Source organism: Pempheris klunzingeri, chromosome 14 (assembly GCF_042242105.1).
Source record: "Pempheris klunzingeri isolate RE-2024b chromosome 14, fPemKlu1.hap1, whole genome shotgun sequence".
Taxonomy (NCBI): domain Eukaryota; kingdom Metazoa; phylum Chordata; class Actinopteri; order Acropomatiformes; family Pempheridae; genus Pempheris; species Pempheris klunzingeri.
In genome coordinates, this window is record NC_092025.1 from 14,001,300 (window position 1) to 14,017,332 (window position 16,033).

General features: G+C 43.3%; 1 protein-coding gene across 1 annotated transcript; it reads right to left on the reverse strand.

Moving 5' to 3' along the window:
- Window positions 1-3,491: 3,491 nt before the first annotated feature.
- stard13a (StAR related lipid transfer domain containing 13a) lies at window positions 3,492-15,528 on the reverse strand. Its single transcript, XM_070843380.1, is given in 15 exon segments — window positions 3,492-3,988; window positions 3,991-4,070; window positions 4,159-4,335; window positions 4,674-4,891; window positions 5,077-5,328; window positions 6,007-6,121; window positions 6,443-6,656; window positions 7,013-7,211; window positions 7,395-7,554; window positions 8,026-8,196; window positions 8,827-10,145; window positions 11,049-11,112; window positions 12,780-12,861; window positions 13,979-14,050; window positions 15,441-15,528. Coding segments are annotated over 15 exon segments (3,159 nt in total). The 5' UTR covers window positions 15,454-15,528; the 3' UTR covers window positions 3,492-3,965.
- Between the last annotated feature and the right edge of the window lie 505 nt (window positions 15,529-16,033).

Sequence of the window (16,033 nt, forward strand, 5' to 3'; positions counted from 1 at the left end):
CATATCCTGTTATTTTAGTCTGATATGGTGAGTTAAGATGAGACAGCTCTCGATTTGTGAGAGAAAATGAGAAAAATTAGGGAAGCAAGACAAGAATTAATATTCATTACTTTTCTTTTCAATTAACTTTTCTTTATGAATTAGAAATATATTTGACATGTGGTTAAGTATGTAGGCCTACCTTTTGTGCATTTTGAGTTCATTTGATTTACTATTCATTTTTAATATTTAATTGAATATTTAGGCTATTGGACTAAAAATGTTCTTGTTGAGGGAAACTGATGAGTCAGTTTTGGTTTTGAGCAGTATATGCACGCACAAACATACATATGCAAAAAATAACTAACAAAACACTCAATTAAAGCAATAAAACTATATGAAATAATTCAAATAAAAATATAGATGATTCACAAAGAGACATAAGTAGCAACGAGCCTCAAACCTATGCACACAAACATGACACACTTATTTTAAAATGCAGTGGGACTTACTCATCACGGGAACATCTTTATCTCCGGTATCTCGGACGTCCATAAATCCACCTAGAAATCACAGAACAAAGACGCTCCTTCGGGCTCCAGAACTTGCCTGAGAATCCTCACGTTTTTCTTTTTTTTTTCAGGATCAAAGTACTCAAGTGATAGTTGGCTATGCATTCATTAGTAAATTACAAACAGGAAGTGCCAATAGCCAATTCGGCATACTTTTAGTGATGCAAATTTGATGAAAATATGTTCAAGTACAGGGTTACAAAAAAGAAAAAAACTGGGCTCATTTTGTAGCCCATAGATGAGTAACTAGTCCACGGCAACAGTAGGCTATACCTCCTGTTTACACCACTAATAACCTCAAATATGGGAGTTGTTGTTCCAAAAGTTTGAGCATTGTTATCCCCCAAATCAAATTAAGACAAATAATGATCAATGGAGTTAATGACTCCATCAATATTAACGTTGAACTGCAAAATTGACATTTTGATACTGAGACTCAGAATCCCATCAATATAGTTGTTATATTCCTGGAACAGTGACACTCCTCTGTCTCTCTCCAGTATCATACTGCTCCTCTGTTGAAAACCTTTGGACATATTCTACAGATTGCACCAGGGATGTAAGGATGTTTTGGACAGGGGTGATAGCTGGACATGCACTTCCTGGTCTCTCCAGAGGAGGTCCCCCTTAATATCCTTCTGCAGGGTCACATGCATGGAAAAACGTTGATGTTTTAAATCCATCTGCATTATATCTGTACATACTGAGCGCCAGCACTGTCATATTGAAATTGCACTTTCTTTTTGTGCAGTCTGTGTCTTCAAAATGTCATCTTTTGCTTAGATCCCTGTGGCTGTACAAAAGAGAGAGAGAAAAAAATCTACCTCACCAGAGGAAAGTGGATTCTGTTGGGAAAATCACTGCTTGATTCACCTTGTCAGTAATCCTCTTTTTTCATTGTTTAATTTGCAACATGATGTTCCTCATTTGTTCACAGGGTAGTGAAACTAAAGCACACCCACAGTGCAGAGGATCATTGACATTCATGAGCTGTAACAGTGTGCCCTACTTTTTAGATGAAATCACTGACATGTTAAATGAGGTAGAAGTTAATGAAGCACTGTTTCACTCATTTCTGTGTTGTTACAAAGGTAACGGGGAGGCTGGGGAGAGCGGCGTCTGTATTCAAACACCTTGACCGTCCTCTGCGAGAGTCCTCATCTAACACGGCTAAGTAGGTAAATGTGATTGAGTATTGATTTGAGCTGTTGAGGTTTGGGTCTTTCTCATCCATCCCTTGAAAGGACACAGGGAGAGAGCGGTGAAAATGTTCTCGGAGAAAACACCCCTGATGCTTTGATGACTCTTCATTCACTGAGTTGTCTAAGAGCATTCACCATGACATACTTTCCAGATTCATTCATGACCTTCAGCCTCCAGTAGGGCAACAGCACCACTCAATGGGCATAAGTGCACATAACAGGGAAAATATCATGTGTGACACACTGTGCTTGTGTTTACTGTGACGCTCATGCTATTAATATCACTGTCTGAAGATTTCCACAGATGACAATATCCCCGTTGAATTCTTAGACTTTTTATTGTCTTCTTTAGAAACAACGGTTCTGTTTTCTGTCACTTTGTCAGAGATAACCAAGCAGAAATCACCCTGGTCTCATCTACTCAGCTAGGTTTGGAGCCTCTCCCCACACAGCCGGGGGCTCACGTCACAGAGTCACTCACTCACTCTTTCTCTGTCTTTCTGTCTCTCTCATACACACATATTTACACACACACACACACACACACACACACACACATGCCACACTGTTCCCCAGCAAACGGCATCCACGCAAGATTTCGGTGGCACTGTAGAGATAATGTATCATAGCAACACCATAGCAACGCAGCCTGCAGCCGAAACAAAAAGCCAAGGCAGTGCCATGGCAGAGCAAGCTTTAGTCTGCTATTGCTTTACTCGGATGGTGTGTGGAAAGTTCACATTTCAGCATATCAATATGATAGGAAGACCCTGAAAAGCTACGATGTTTGATCTGCTGGCACAGAAAGCGTCACATATATTTACTATACAGACTGTACATACTGTATATCTAAAATGCAGATACACGGGCACATCCATGCGCGCGCACACACACACACACACACAATTTCAAACATGCTTCCCAGAAGCAGTGAAATGGTCACATGTCTTAGACATTGTATAACATGGCGGCAAAAAAGCAACAGTGATACCATATACATCGATATAATGACAACAATAACTTTAAAATAACATTTAGATAAGATTAACACTGAAAATAGTGACAGAGAACTAAATCAACAGTGATATCCAACACAATGTATCCATAAGAGGGTTAAAGCACAGTTGTAGACCCGATTAATCTTTCCCCTCACTGTCACCCAAAATACTGCGATCCAGGTCCCTCGTGTACTTGTTTTTTCACTAATGCACTTTTCACAATGCAATGCTGACATGTACCCATATTGTACTGGTCCAGGTCATTCCTATGGAAAGGGAGAACCGGGAAATATGCATATTTACCTGTAGATGGCTCAATCATATTCAATCATCAGGTGCATTTTATAAATGTGCATACGTTAGTGATAAGTTTACAGCTTTGCAGGAGGGGTAAAAAAAGCTGATGCAGATCAGCAAGATCCAGTTTGCGATGTTTTTGTCATAATTTTTGATCGACTGTGATAAAAGAAGGTCAGGGGTGAATGTGTCCTGCTGTTTCAGATCTATTCAATAACACATCTGAGAGGGAAACTCAAATGAGTATGGTGTATTCCACTGGTAGACCGTGTGACATTTTAAAAAGATAGATTTCTAAAAATAATTAGTACAAATACGGGTATTCAACTTTACAGATTAGTAACTTTTATGCCATTATTTATCGTACATACAACAAAATTATAGTTGTGTAAGCTTCAGGTAGATACAGTAATAACGCTCTGACTGTCATATTAGGTCATATCTTTGTAAGATATCCGATTAGTAGTTGAAGATATGGAGGTATGACCCTAGAGCAATAAATAGGCTACTAAAAATACTCTGTCTACACAATCTCATCCTTACAATAATGCACGTGGTTACGAGACAACATTTCTAATCAAAGAAGATCAGACTACTCATTTCATATTTGAAATTGGAAACCATTTGTTCCATGGTGCAAAAAAATGGATTAGAAAAATCTAAATTTATGGGATAAATAAGTAGTGATATGCTGTTTAAAGACGCCTATGTAGAAAAGACTGGAAAACGTGATAAAAATATTCTTCCCTTCTCTGTGTGTGGATGACTGAAATTCAGTACAGTATGGTACAGTAAAGCAGCGTGAAAAGACACCAAAGTCTGGGTGATTCCCCTCCTGGGTCACTGGTTCTCAGGCCCTGCTGCTGTGGCAGTGTGACCCAAGATAAAACTTGATTTCTAGGCCTCAGATTTTGGCCTCAGTGCTCGTCTGATCCAGCGGGAGAAAAGAGGAGCGGATCCTCTGGGCTTCATTAACACACAGGTGACCAAAAGTCTTGTTGTACCATTCTGGAGATCTTCCCCTGTAACAAGAATAGAAAATAATGAACATGAATGATTGCAATGTTGATTAAAAGCTTGACTATGAGAGCACTTGAAGTCCGCCCACACCTGAGGTCCACTCTGGAGACGTGTGTGAGCCTGGTCCTCCCCGTCCCACAGGGCTCAAGGAGGTACTGTGACTCCAGCACCACTCCTCTCACTGCTCCCATGCGTGGGCTGTCATCATGTTCGACGGACACACACACCAGCGCGCAGGAGCCTTTGCACAGGTCTGTACGCCATGATCTGAGGGGGCGGAGAGACAGAAAAAAGCTGTGAGTTTAGCCATGAAATGTGGGAATGTGTGAGATTTTTTACTAGGACTACAACTAATAATCATCTTTATTATGGACTCAGTTATCTGCAGATCATTTTCTCGATTAACTGGATAAATTGTTGGATTATAAAAAATCTGGGAAAGAATGAAAAATGACCATCACAGTATCCCAGAGCACAAGATGATGGCATCAAATGTCTGGTATTGTTAGTAAGTGACATTGTAAACAGGTTAATAGCGGTTCCTGAATAATGAATAATTCTGTAGATAAAAAATTCCAAATCACACAAAGCCCGCAAATCCTGACCTTAGTACCACAAAGTCACAGCTGGGCTGAGGTGCCATGTTGCGGCAGGAGTACTGGTACACGTCTGTCTGTTTGCTCAGCGTCTCCAGAACCTTCTCCTGCTGTAGTTCAGCCTGCCACAGAGGGCGCTCTCTCAGCAGCCGCTGCAGCACCTCGGTGGGATTAGCCGACACCTCAACACACACCCGCCACCGCCTTAGAGGGTTACCATCTCCCACCTTACACACAAATACATCACGAGTGTTAGATTTGTTACAGTGTGCATGAGGAATGATGAATGTATGATTTGAACTTAAATCTGAAGCCAACAGCTGCAAACAAATAGTATGATAATATGGTTCCTATGTAATAGTTCCCCGCTTTCAAAACCCCACGATATCCCAGGAATTCAATGACCACGTGCCTTTTTAAACGCCAGTTCTGTATGGTCAGTAGTTGAACGAGACACCCAGCCTTTGCTCTTATCTTTGGCTTCTTCCAGCAGGTTCTGAACCAGCCTTTCTAGGTGTGCATGATACGATCCTTCCTCATCCTCCTCTTCCTCGTCCTCCTCCACTTCCTCGTCGTGCGCCTTGCACAGCTCGTCCAGTGGGGGCACCATCAGCTCAGCCTCCATGTAGGAGTTTCGAGACTGGGTCACCATCTCCTCTGGGATCTGCAGGAGGATGTGCATAACATCAGCTGAGGCCTAAATAACACCGTGTCTAGAGCAGAAAATAGACCTTGACAAATAACACAAAGTGCAGTTTGACTTGGAGCAAAGCATATGCACTGAAATAACAGATCAAAGAATATGTCACACCAGCTTTTTTTGGTACAAAAGTCTGACAACATCAAGTCAAGTTCATATTTTTGGAGAATGACACTATCCTCTGTGGGTGAAGAAGATTCAACCATTTTTGCTTTTATAAAAACCACATTAAGCTAAAAAAAAAAAATAGCACAGTGATCAAGCCTGTTTTTCTTAGTCCTGAAAAAGGTTTTCACGGTCAGCAGCAGTTCATACAGCACACAATGACAGCCTCGAGGTAATGATGATACACAGTTTTAGACATGAGCTCATCGGACACAATTATACTGTGGCCTTGGATAATGACAACTCAGCAGGCAAACATCACTCAATTTCACATAGTCAGTTATTTCTGTATGTTAATTCAATATATAAGGATGTGGTCATGCATTATTTCTCAGTCAGCACAATGAATTGCACAACCACTTTCAGACAAATCTATATTTTTTTGCTGTTGTGGGAACGACCCAAAAAGTTACAGCCAACCCATAATAAATGGATAAAACATAAGCAATCAAACTGCTGTAAATTGTAAATCCTGACCTGAAAGAGACACTGGCACTCAGTGATCATGTGTGCCAGCCCTTGGGTGGCGGCCAAGTTTTCACTCAGGTCTTTCTGATCGGGACGTCCTGTGGTGTACTTTCTCTGGATTGACCTTTAGGAATAGAAACAATGCAGAATATGCAGAACATAACATATGTTAGCATTAACATAAAGGGAAGAGTGCTTGTGCACAGAGTAACACGAAAAATGTGGCATTAAATTGATTCTAAACTGAATCTAAAATCATATAAACAGGATCTAATCTTTTCTTAGACCCCATGTTGTACTTTATTTTGCACAGTCAAGCTACTTTTACCAAATCAATCATAAACTGTACATTGCTTCAATTCAGTTCTTTCAAGTTGTTAACAACAACACACGTTCATCACTGTGTCTTTCTAGAGTTTGTAAGCATCAGTGTGCTCATGTGTACCTTGGTGACAGTGTCTCGTTCTTCAGTATGCTGAGGTGGAAGAGCGAAGGCCCCAGACAAACAGCCAGGTTCATCGGCGTCATCTGGTTCTCCTCCACCAAGGAAGTGACGTCACGCAGGAAGTAGAGCAACGTCTGCAGAACCTCCCTGTTTTCATCCGGCATCAACAAAATGGCCGCTCTGACGGCCTGCAGCCTCTGCTCCTTCGGGACATCTAAGGACAAAAGAAAGGAGGAAGCGAGTGTATGAAAGAATAAATCACAGGTCCGAACATCCAGTCTTGATGAAGTATTCCAGTGCGCATTTCATAAACACAAATCGTATAGTAGTAGAAAAAATTATAATATATTAATATATTTTATGTGAAACACTGTTTCTGTCAGATGTTGTCCAGAATTTCACACGGATACATTGATATACATGATGACAAAAATGTGCTTGCAGCAGATGACACAGAGTTTGCCGACTAAATGCCAGCTAAACAATCAAAACCATTTACATTCACATCCTCAGAGGCAGATGACTTCAGCTGCAACAAGTTATAAAACCCATTGCTCCAAGGCAACTTACACTGGTAAATATGCAGGAAGGTTTCCCCCAGCTTGCTTGTCAGCAGAGGCTCTGGCAAGTCTCTGAAGAACTGTTTGACCATGTCGGCCACGTCATAAGCTGACTGGTCCTCATAGCTTACAAAGTCAGGGGACAGCTCACACTGCTGCCTCAGGGCCTGAATACGAGACTTCACGCCGGACTTGCGGAACAATCCCACCTGAGGCAGGAACGAAAGAACAGTCAGACGAAGCCAATGGGGAAGATAGAAAGACACAAGGTACTTGCTTATTTGCTTATTTATGTCAGCTCATATTTCAAATATAACCAACATTTAGCACTACAGTCAGAGGTCATATACAGGCTATAATTAATTCTTGTAAAAGCCGTTTTCCTCTCTAACCTGGTCCAGACAGTGTGTTCTGAGGTGGCTGAGGGCCTGCTGTAAACACAGAGGGAGTGGAAAACCACAGCGCTGGACATGGATGATGAGGGGAACACCAAACACACTCTTCTCTTTGTAGTCTGGCACCTTCATACGCTTCATAAACTTGGGCACAGACCTGGGAGCGATAGACAGAAAACAATTAGGGAAGTGTGCGGGAGAAAGAGCGGCCTTTCATTATGTTTCTCCTCATGCAGATGCTGGTCAACAGAATTTCCCTCTTGGGGATTATAAAAATGAACAGGACCGATCGTTAACAACAACAAAGTTGCGCTTGTGTTTGCGTGTCATGGAGGCTGTTGGTTTGTGGTGTGCAGCTGAGAATCTAAAGCCAGTTTTTGCACCGGCGCCTTTCATGACCTAATCATGCAGCTCATTGCATATGAGAATATAGTGAAAAAATGAACAAAAGTGTGACTTCTAAACCAGAAGTTTACGCAATTGTTTCAGACACTTTCCATGTCTAACTGTCTGACTCACATCTTGTAAATGCCTTGAATTTCTGCATTAAGTATGAGCTAATAGTCACATTGTAGAGAAACAGGGAGAAACATATGCCCTTCATGAATGTGGCACCGTGTACACCTACCATGTCCAGCCATGTTTATTAGACATTGAGTATTTCTCCATGATGGCGGTGAGGCGGAGCAAAGAGAACTTCTGCAGCAGGCTGAGCTGGCCTGCTGATTGGCTGCTGATCTGCAGCGAAGATGCTGGCTGGTTGAGATGATCAGAGGTTCTGAAACTGGGCCACCGTAGACTGTGATGGGGAGAACATACCAGTAAAGAATGAGAGACACAGAGAGATTCAGTCAATCTAAGGGCCTTACCAGGACATGTTAAAAAGGATACATCTGATTTATTACAACTTGGGTCTTACTATCATTGTTTTGGCTATCTTTCATATCTGAGATAATGACATCGCACTCAAATCTGCTGGGATCTGCCAATTTGAAAGAACAACCATCATAGTGATTTTTAACAAACATCCAAGTTAGTTAAACTTGTTTTGAAGAGAAAAAGGAAGGTGAAAATAAAAATTATTACCCAAGCTACTCATTGTTAATCAATATCCAGCATAGTTTATGGACCGACTTCCTGGTTCACTTCACCACCTGTTTCCCTGAGCAACGAAGGATTATTACTGACATTTTTGCTGTTCTCTGCCTAAACTGTTGGCTTGTTTCCAACCTGCCTGATTCTCTCGTTTTACCTGTTTATTGCCTTTTTAGAAATCGTTGTGACAATGTCGGCATGTTCCAAGATCTCAGCAAAGAATTAGGCGAGCGCATGTTATCATAACCAATAAAAAAAACTCACAACTCGAAGCTCAAAACTACAAGTTGTAATAAATTCAAATGATCTTTTAAATGCCTGAACTGCTACTCACCGCGGTCTTGTCAACGAGGCCCCAACTCCGGAGTCCCGCCTCTCCCGACTGGTCCCTGTTGAATCAGTGTCGTTCAAGGACACCCCATCTCTCTCGCCTTCACTGGGGGTGGTCCTGCCCTCCCCTTCCTCCTCCCCCTCTCCTGTCTCACCCTCAGGCAGCACGCTGCGGCTCCAGTGGTCCACTATTTGCTGCAAACCGCTGACGTGCTGGATGATGTCATCTAAGTGAGGGAACAGATTGTCCTCTTTCTCTAAGTCCAGCAGGTCTCCTGTGCTGGCGTACAGGTGGGAGCCTGGCACGTTGTCATAAACACTCACCCTGCTACCCCGTGGAGCTCCAGGACAGGGGGGTTTGGACAGAGGTTTACCAGACCAGGGCTCACCCAGACCATTGTTGGGAGGAGAGGTTTGGGCCCGTGTCTGGGTGCCATTGTTCCCATCACCAGGGGAAGGCGCCAGGCTCTCTATGGATAAAGCTTTTGGAAAGGTGCCTGGTTTATGGTCTTTGGGGATGTGAACGAGGAGGTTTTCATATGAATGAAACTGGTTTCTGCCAAACGGACTCTGTCCTTCTGTCCTCTTACCCTGAGAGGGCAGCTCCATATCTTCCAGATACATGCTGCTTCTCTTGCTGGCAGCGCGGGGTTTTGCACACACAGGCTCCTTCACACAGGGCACCACTGCCTCACTGCTGGGGCTCACCCCCACCGTGGTTCCGTCTTTACAATCATCGTTAAGGGAGACAGGGGAAGTGTCACCATCAGTTTGGTGGCTGTGTTTAGTGCTGTGTTCTAATTGGCTGATGGGAGTACACTGGAGCGTCTGCAGCGCCTGAGGCTCCTCGCCCTGTAACACCGGCCCACTGATGACCAGTGGTGGCCTCCGATTTGAGCTTTTCCGCCTGGTCGACGGCCCCCAAGTTCGCATTATTTCCATGCGACGTAAAAACTCTTTGGCTTTACTCCGCCCTCCTTGCCCGTGGCGGCCACTCTTGATTGGCAGGGAATTGTAGTGTGGAAGTTCCCTGGGTGGTTGGTAAGAAGCGGAGAGAGACGCCATAGATATGGAGTCAGGCATGGCGGAGGCAGAATCCTCACTGTGCAGTGAGGAGATTTCTGTGATCTCCTGCTCGCTCAGGTCTGTCAGCACACTCTCACTGCTCACTGTGCTGTGCAGACCCTCCCCGTGACCTGTCGGGCTGCTCTCATTGGTGCTGTCCAACAGGAAGTCTTGTAGCCGAGACCAACGTCGACTGCTCCACTCGAACGTCCACCTTTTACTGATAGCCAACGGATCATCTTCATCAGAGTCATCACCCTACAGAGGGATAAAGGAGGTACTTTAGGATTTTAGTTACTAGATTCCATTTAGGAACTTATAGACCCATTTATTTAACCTTTTCTCCATTTAGGATTGGCTACAAATACATCTATTAACCTGACAGAAACTTATATTGAACTTTAAGGTTTTATTATCTCTGGAACTCACATAGAAATACTTTGACATGAGGTGTCCTATCAGCAGACAAATCGGGTAAACTGGCTTCGTTTTACCTTTGAATTAATACATGTGTCATGTGTCAATGTCACTTTGTTGATGTGTTATGTGTTAAAGCTGAACCACACCACAGCTCCACTGGAAGCAGACCAAGACCCACCTTTACAGAAAGTCTCTGTGCAGTTGTTTAATCCAGTTTCCAAAGGAAGAATTTTCACATCCTTACACTTCAAAGTCTGACACCAAGAGGCCTGAACCAAGAATATGATATAACATTTGATGTATTGTTGTATGTGTACTCCTACTCTTTTGGATTGATGTATTTTTGGTAGATAGATGGACTTGAATTCTTAATTGTTTCAAAATGTTTATCCCCTTGCGGGGTTAGATGGTTAACCTGCCATCAGAGAGCCTATTGGTATATACATTATGGGCGAGGTGACCTGACAAAGACCTGTCTGGGATCAAAATATGTTCCAATTAAAACGATTTGTGGTTTGGAGCAAGTTGCCGTCTTCATTGATTCAGTATGAATGGCAGAATTCTCACCAGCCTTAATTTAACTTGACCGGATGCAAACACACTAGAGTTAAGCGTGAATACATCAAATGGTGAACTCCCTTTGAGGAACATGGCATCACATTTTCAAATGTACACTGATCAGAAGCAAATCAGCAGCCATGCAACAACAAAGAGTCTTGTTAAGATGATGAAAAAACTTACTTTCTTCTTGGGGCAGCTGACATCCAATTTCATGGAGGCACACTTGTTCAGAGTATTTAGACGTCTGCAACACACAGATAAAGACACAATTAGTGTGTCTACAGTGCTGCAGTACAGCTGGTATGATGGATATGTTTTGTCTGCTGCTGTGTGTTTGTTTCTTCCTGCACTGTAGCATTCTCAGTTCTCACTTTCACTCTCTTATCTCTCACTCCTCACTGTCACACTCTCCTCCTGAGTCTGATCAGTCACTCTCCGGCACGCCTCTTCATCTTCCTCTTTGATCTGCTTGTCTGGCGCTATCCTTCTCATTACATTCTGTCTACTTCTACTCTGTCTACCCCTGCTCCCACACTGGCTTTTCCTCATTTATTCCTCCCTCTCCTTCTCCACCATCACTCCACTGGGACTGATCCTCACCCTCAAGGAGTGCCCCCCCCCCCCCGAAACACAGCAGGCTCCTCCCCACCAGTTCCCTCCCTCCTCCCTTCTTCCGTCTCCCATCCCCACCCCCTCCTGCTTCCATACTCTGGAGCACTAGGGGCAACCTCCTTAGCAAAAAGTCTCAGTGCAGTCTGCACCCATCCTTCCCACCCACTCTCTTCCCCCTTCTGTGACTCAGGGGATGTGAACAGCAGCTGGTTAGGAGGGTTGTGTCTCTGTTGGTGCTTTTCAAGATGGGATCATTTAAAACATGTTTTGGGGCTCATGACCTCTGTCATTTGAAAGATTTCAGCCTCTAATAGTATAGAGGAAAAACCTCTTTTATTCACTGTTCACTCTCTCTGTCCTCTTATACAAACAGGCACACAAGGGATTGCTTGTTACTACATATAGACCACAAAAATACCAATAGGAAGCAGCAAGCTGTCATATCAACTCTTTCTTGTAAGCATTCACTGTGGAAAATATACAGAGGGAGCCATTGTACTGTCCACACCCTGTATTTCTGCTTCCTGGATGAAGGCACATATATTCATTCATATTTAGGACTCTATATACTCTATACATGAGTATATAATCTAAGATAAACACCTCTGGAAAAAAAAAAAATTTAAAGAGTGCTGCGTGAACAAGAGAGAGCTCATTATGAGTATGTTTTACAGCTCCTAAGACAGTCCCCAGGGGGTCTGATTGTGTATTATCTCACAATATAGCTGTCAGGAGTCACTAACGGTATAATTACCACACCCTCCTCTACCATAGACACTGGAGAGATGGGGAGGGGGAGAAGACAAAAAAGATAAAGGAGGAGTGGGAAAGTATGCTGGTGTAAGCTGGGAAATGAGGAGATGTGAAAAAGAAAGATCATAGAGATGTGCAGAGGGACTTAAAACACAAAGCCATCTGGTGAAATATACTGGCATCCTCTCACTTCTTCCCCGTTAGCCTCAGCCTCCCCCTGTTTGCCCCCTGAGGGTCTCTACTCTTTGAATAGGAGATCAGAGCGTGGCAGAGGGGAGGGGGGTTGACCAGATCAAAGCCTGGGTGTCTGAGCTCGAGACAGGGATGGGGACTTCATTAAGGGTCGAGGTCAGACATCTAATGATTAGCGGTTAGCAGCAGACCGCAGAGACAGGTCAGAGTACAGAACCGGGGGGGAGAGAAAAGGAATCTGCGATTTTACTGGCATTAAATGTGCTCACCAAAGAATGAGGTCTGCGTGTGGGTGGGTGTAAATGTGTTAAGTATGTACTGTATATGCGTGCATATGCGCGCAATTGCCCTTACCGACACAGAGGCTCCACCAGATCCCGGTCCAAAAAGTCATGGTCCCTTTTCACTGAGGAAATATCAATTGGAAACTGGGAGTCTAGAAGAGCGTCAGAGAGAAAGAGGAAGAAGAGAGAATGAGAGGTGTGTCAGTTTATGACCGACAGGAGAGCCAGTTAACCGTCAAAGAAGTCTATGAAGTGTGGTTCAAATGCTGTTAACACCTGTCATCTGCATCTACAGTTTACAGAACACACACGCACACACACAGACACACACACACGCACACACGCACACACACACAGACACAGACACACAGACACACACACACACACACACACACACACACAGACATACACAGACACACACACTCACACACACACACACACACACTTTCTAACCACAAATTAGCTTGAATTCCACACAATGCCAATGCCAGAATGACTCAAGCCTTTTATTTTGGTGATTCTGTGTGTGTGGTGACAGACTGCAGGCATCATGTACGCCCGGGAGCAGCCACAGAGTCCCAGAGGCCAGCAGTCATAACCCGACATTACTGGAGCTCACAGCCGTTCTCAGAGACGCGCAAGTGTGTGCACATGTGTGTGTGCTGCTAAAGCAGGACTGCAGTATTTTAAGAGCTTCTCCTTAGATTACTGGGACCATTTCCTGTTTGTGCCTCAACTGTATGAGACCCGATGATCATCACATGAATGAGCGCCTGTAGGTTTTCCAGAAAGGTGGAAGGAGGGTAAGACAGAAGGAAGGAAAAAGGGAAGATGCTACAGATGAGTGAGAGAAATAGTAAGAACATGACACAGACTGTAAGAAAAGTGGTGGGCGAGCTGAGGGTGGGACAGAAGGAGAAAGGTGGAAGAAAGAAGGGAGAAAAAGAAGCTGTGAGAGTCCCAGCAGTGATAACAAGGCCTTTCCCATGACCCCTCCCTCTGGACAGGAACTGAAGCCTGGAAATAGAACGCCCAGAAGACGGGGATACGAAGATGGAGGGATGGCAGAAAAAGAGAGAGAAATAGAGATGATGGAAAAATAAGACAGAGAGAGAGAGAGAGAGAGAGAGAGAGAGAGAGAGTCAGGAGCATGAATAAACAAAAGGAGAGATTTGAAGGGGGAAAGTCTTTGTGTGAAACAAGCCAGCTGGGTATACACTGGACTTTTGCTACTCTTTGTGTATTTGTGTGTATGTGTGTGTGTGTTACCTTCATAGAGTTGGGCGTACTGTGGAAATCCCGCTGCTCTAAGCCAATCACATGCCTCCTTAGCCTCAATCTCTGTAAAGCAAAGAAAAAACAGTAGAGGCATGTTGAGTACACACTGATAAATGCACTGATCAAGTAGATTTTTTTGGCATTCATGGTTCTACAGAGCAATTCAGAGTAATAAAATAATAAAATGATTTTAAATCTAAAATCATTCAATTTCCCACATATGCCCACCTTGATGTGCAGTGTTAATCATTTGCTGCCTATAAATATACATTAAACACAGTCTGAGACAGGAATAAAGAGCATAGCATCGTATCTGTGTCTTAGCATTTTTAAGCCTAAGGAGAGGATCATCTCCGGAGAATTTAATTTTCCTCTGGGAATTAACTGGAATGATGAGATTGGAAAAACTGGAAGTGAGCCAGTGAGGGACACAAATTATCTTGAGAGGACAAAGGAAACAGTAAAAGTACAGTTTAACATTACAAATCCCGTACTTTCAAACGACAGCCACTCAGATAAACCAGCAGTTTTCAGCCGTTAATGCATAAATTTAACAGGCCTTACACATGGCACCGCACCCCATTAGGTGCTGCCGCCAGTTCCACGAGACATTTTACAGGCATTTGTTTTACTGCTTTTTTCCGCTGGCATATGTATTGCTCACACTGCTGGCAGCTCTGAAATGAATGTGTGGGTGTGTGTGTGTGTGTGTACGTTTTCTTTATGAGCAGACACTGATTAAACCGCTCTGCAGAACTTTGTGCTGACAAAGACATTTCAGTTTAAAGCTGCAGGTTAAAAACTGCAGCAATGATATAAACACAGAAACATACATTTACACCTACATTCATACACATATATACAGAGGGTGAGTGGGAAGCTTAAGGTTTGTAGAAAGACATCTTATACAAACCCAAAGCAAGATAATAAGCATTACATCAAATATAAGTAATACAGAATGCATTACAGTGCCATACATGGTTGTCAAGTTCAAAATAATATACATTTCCATAAGGTTACTAAATATACTAATTTCACTTTCACAGAAAAACCACCATCAGCAACCTTATTCTGCATCAGTCGTATCTCGTTCCTCTTTCACTCATTCACTCATTTAGAGGTGCTGGCAGTGAATGGGAGAGGCACCGCAGAAACACAGGGGACAAAGTTCAGCGGGGCAATAAAAAGCCTCCGTCTTCACCATCAGAGATGAGAACGGTCAGAGGAAACGATCCTTTCACCGCAATCCAGCAATTACATCCCTCTCCCAGCATTCTCTGCATAACTCATCTCTCTAAATCACATATGAAGCAACACCAGCACAGATCCTGAAAAATACATTTTGTAACACCCTGAAAATAGACGGGAGAGAAATTCCTTTGAGAAGTATTTCACCAGAGAGAGCCTGCAGGCTGAGAAATCTGAGGAAACGCAGAGAGCCGAAAAAACTTACTTGAAGCCCTCATGGTGCTGGTGATGACATGCCTCTATTTCTTTCTCCTTTGCTCAGACTGAAGTTGTCTCTCCATCCCGTGGCACATCCATTTGCTGCTACCCAGCTTTCCATCAAGCGGCAATGACTCTGTCCTGTCCTCCTCGCAGCCTCTCTAACCCTTATGTTTACAACTCTGCCTCCCTCTTCCAGCCTGCCCCATGCAGGTTTTCTCTTCCCTCTAATTTTCTACTCAACCTCCTGTCTCGCACTTTCTGCTTTGTTGGGATCCACATACAATATCTCTCTCTGTTTTTACAGCTCTCTCTGCCTTATGCGGCACTCGACTCGACTTTCTTCTCCTCTTTCTTGTTTTACTTTCTTACCTTTTCCCTCCTGTTAGGTCTTACGTACATTTCTTTCTACATCTTTCATACAAATACTAGCTTTTCTTTATTTCATTTCATTTAAATCCTCACTTCCTTTAATTTTTTCCCCCAAGTAATCCTTCTGCATCTTTCTTCCTCTTAATCTTTCTCTGAACAAAAATGCTCTCGCGCACGTTTTCCTTCATCCATCGGTCGCCTTTCTTTTTCTTTGCTCCTCCAAGAAGC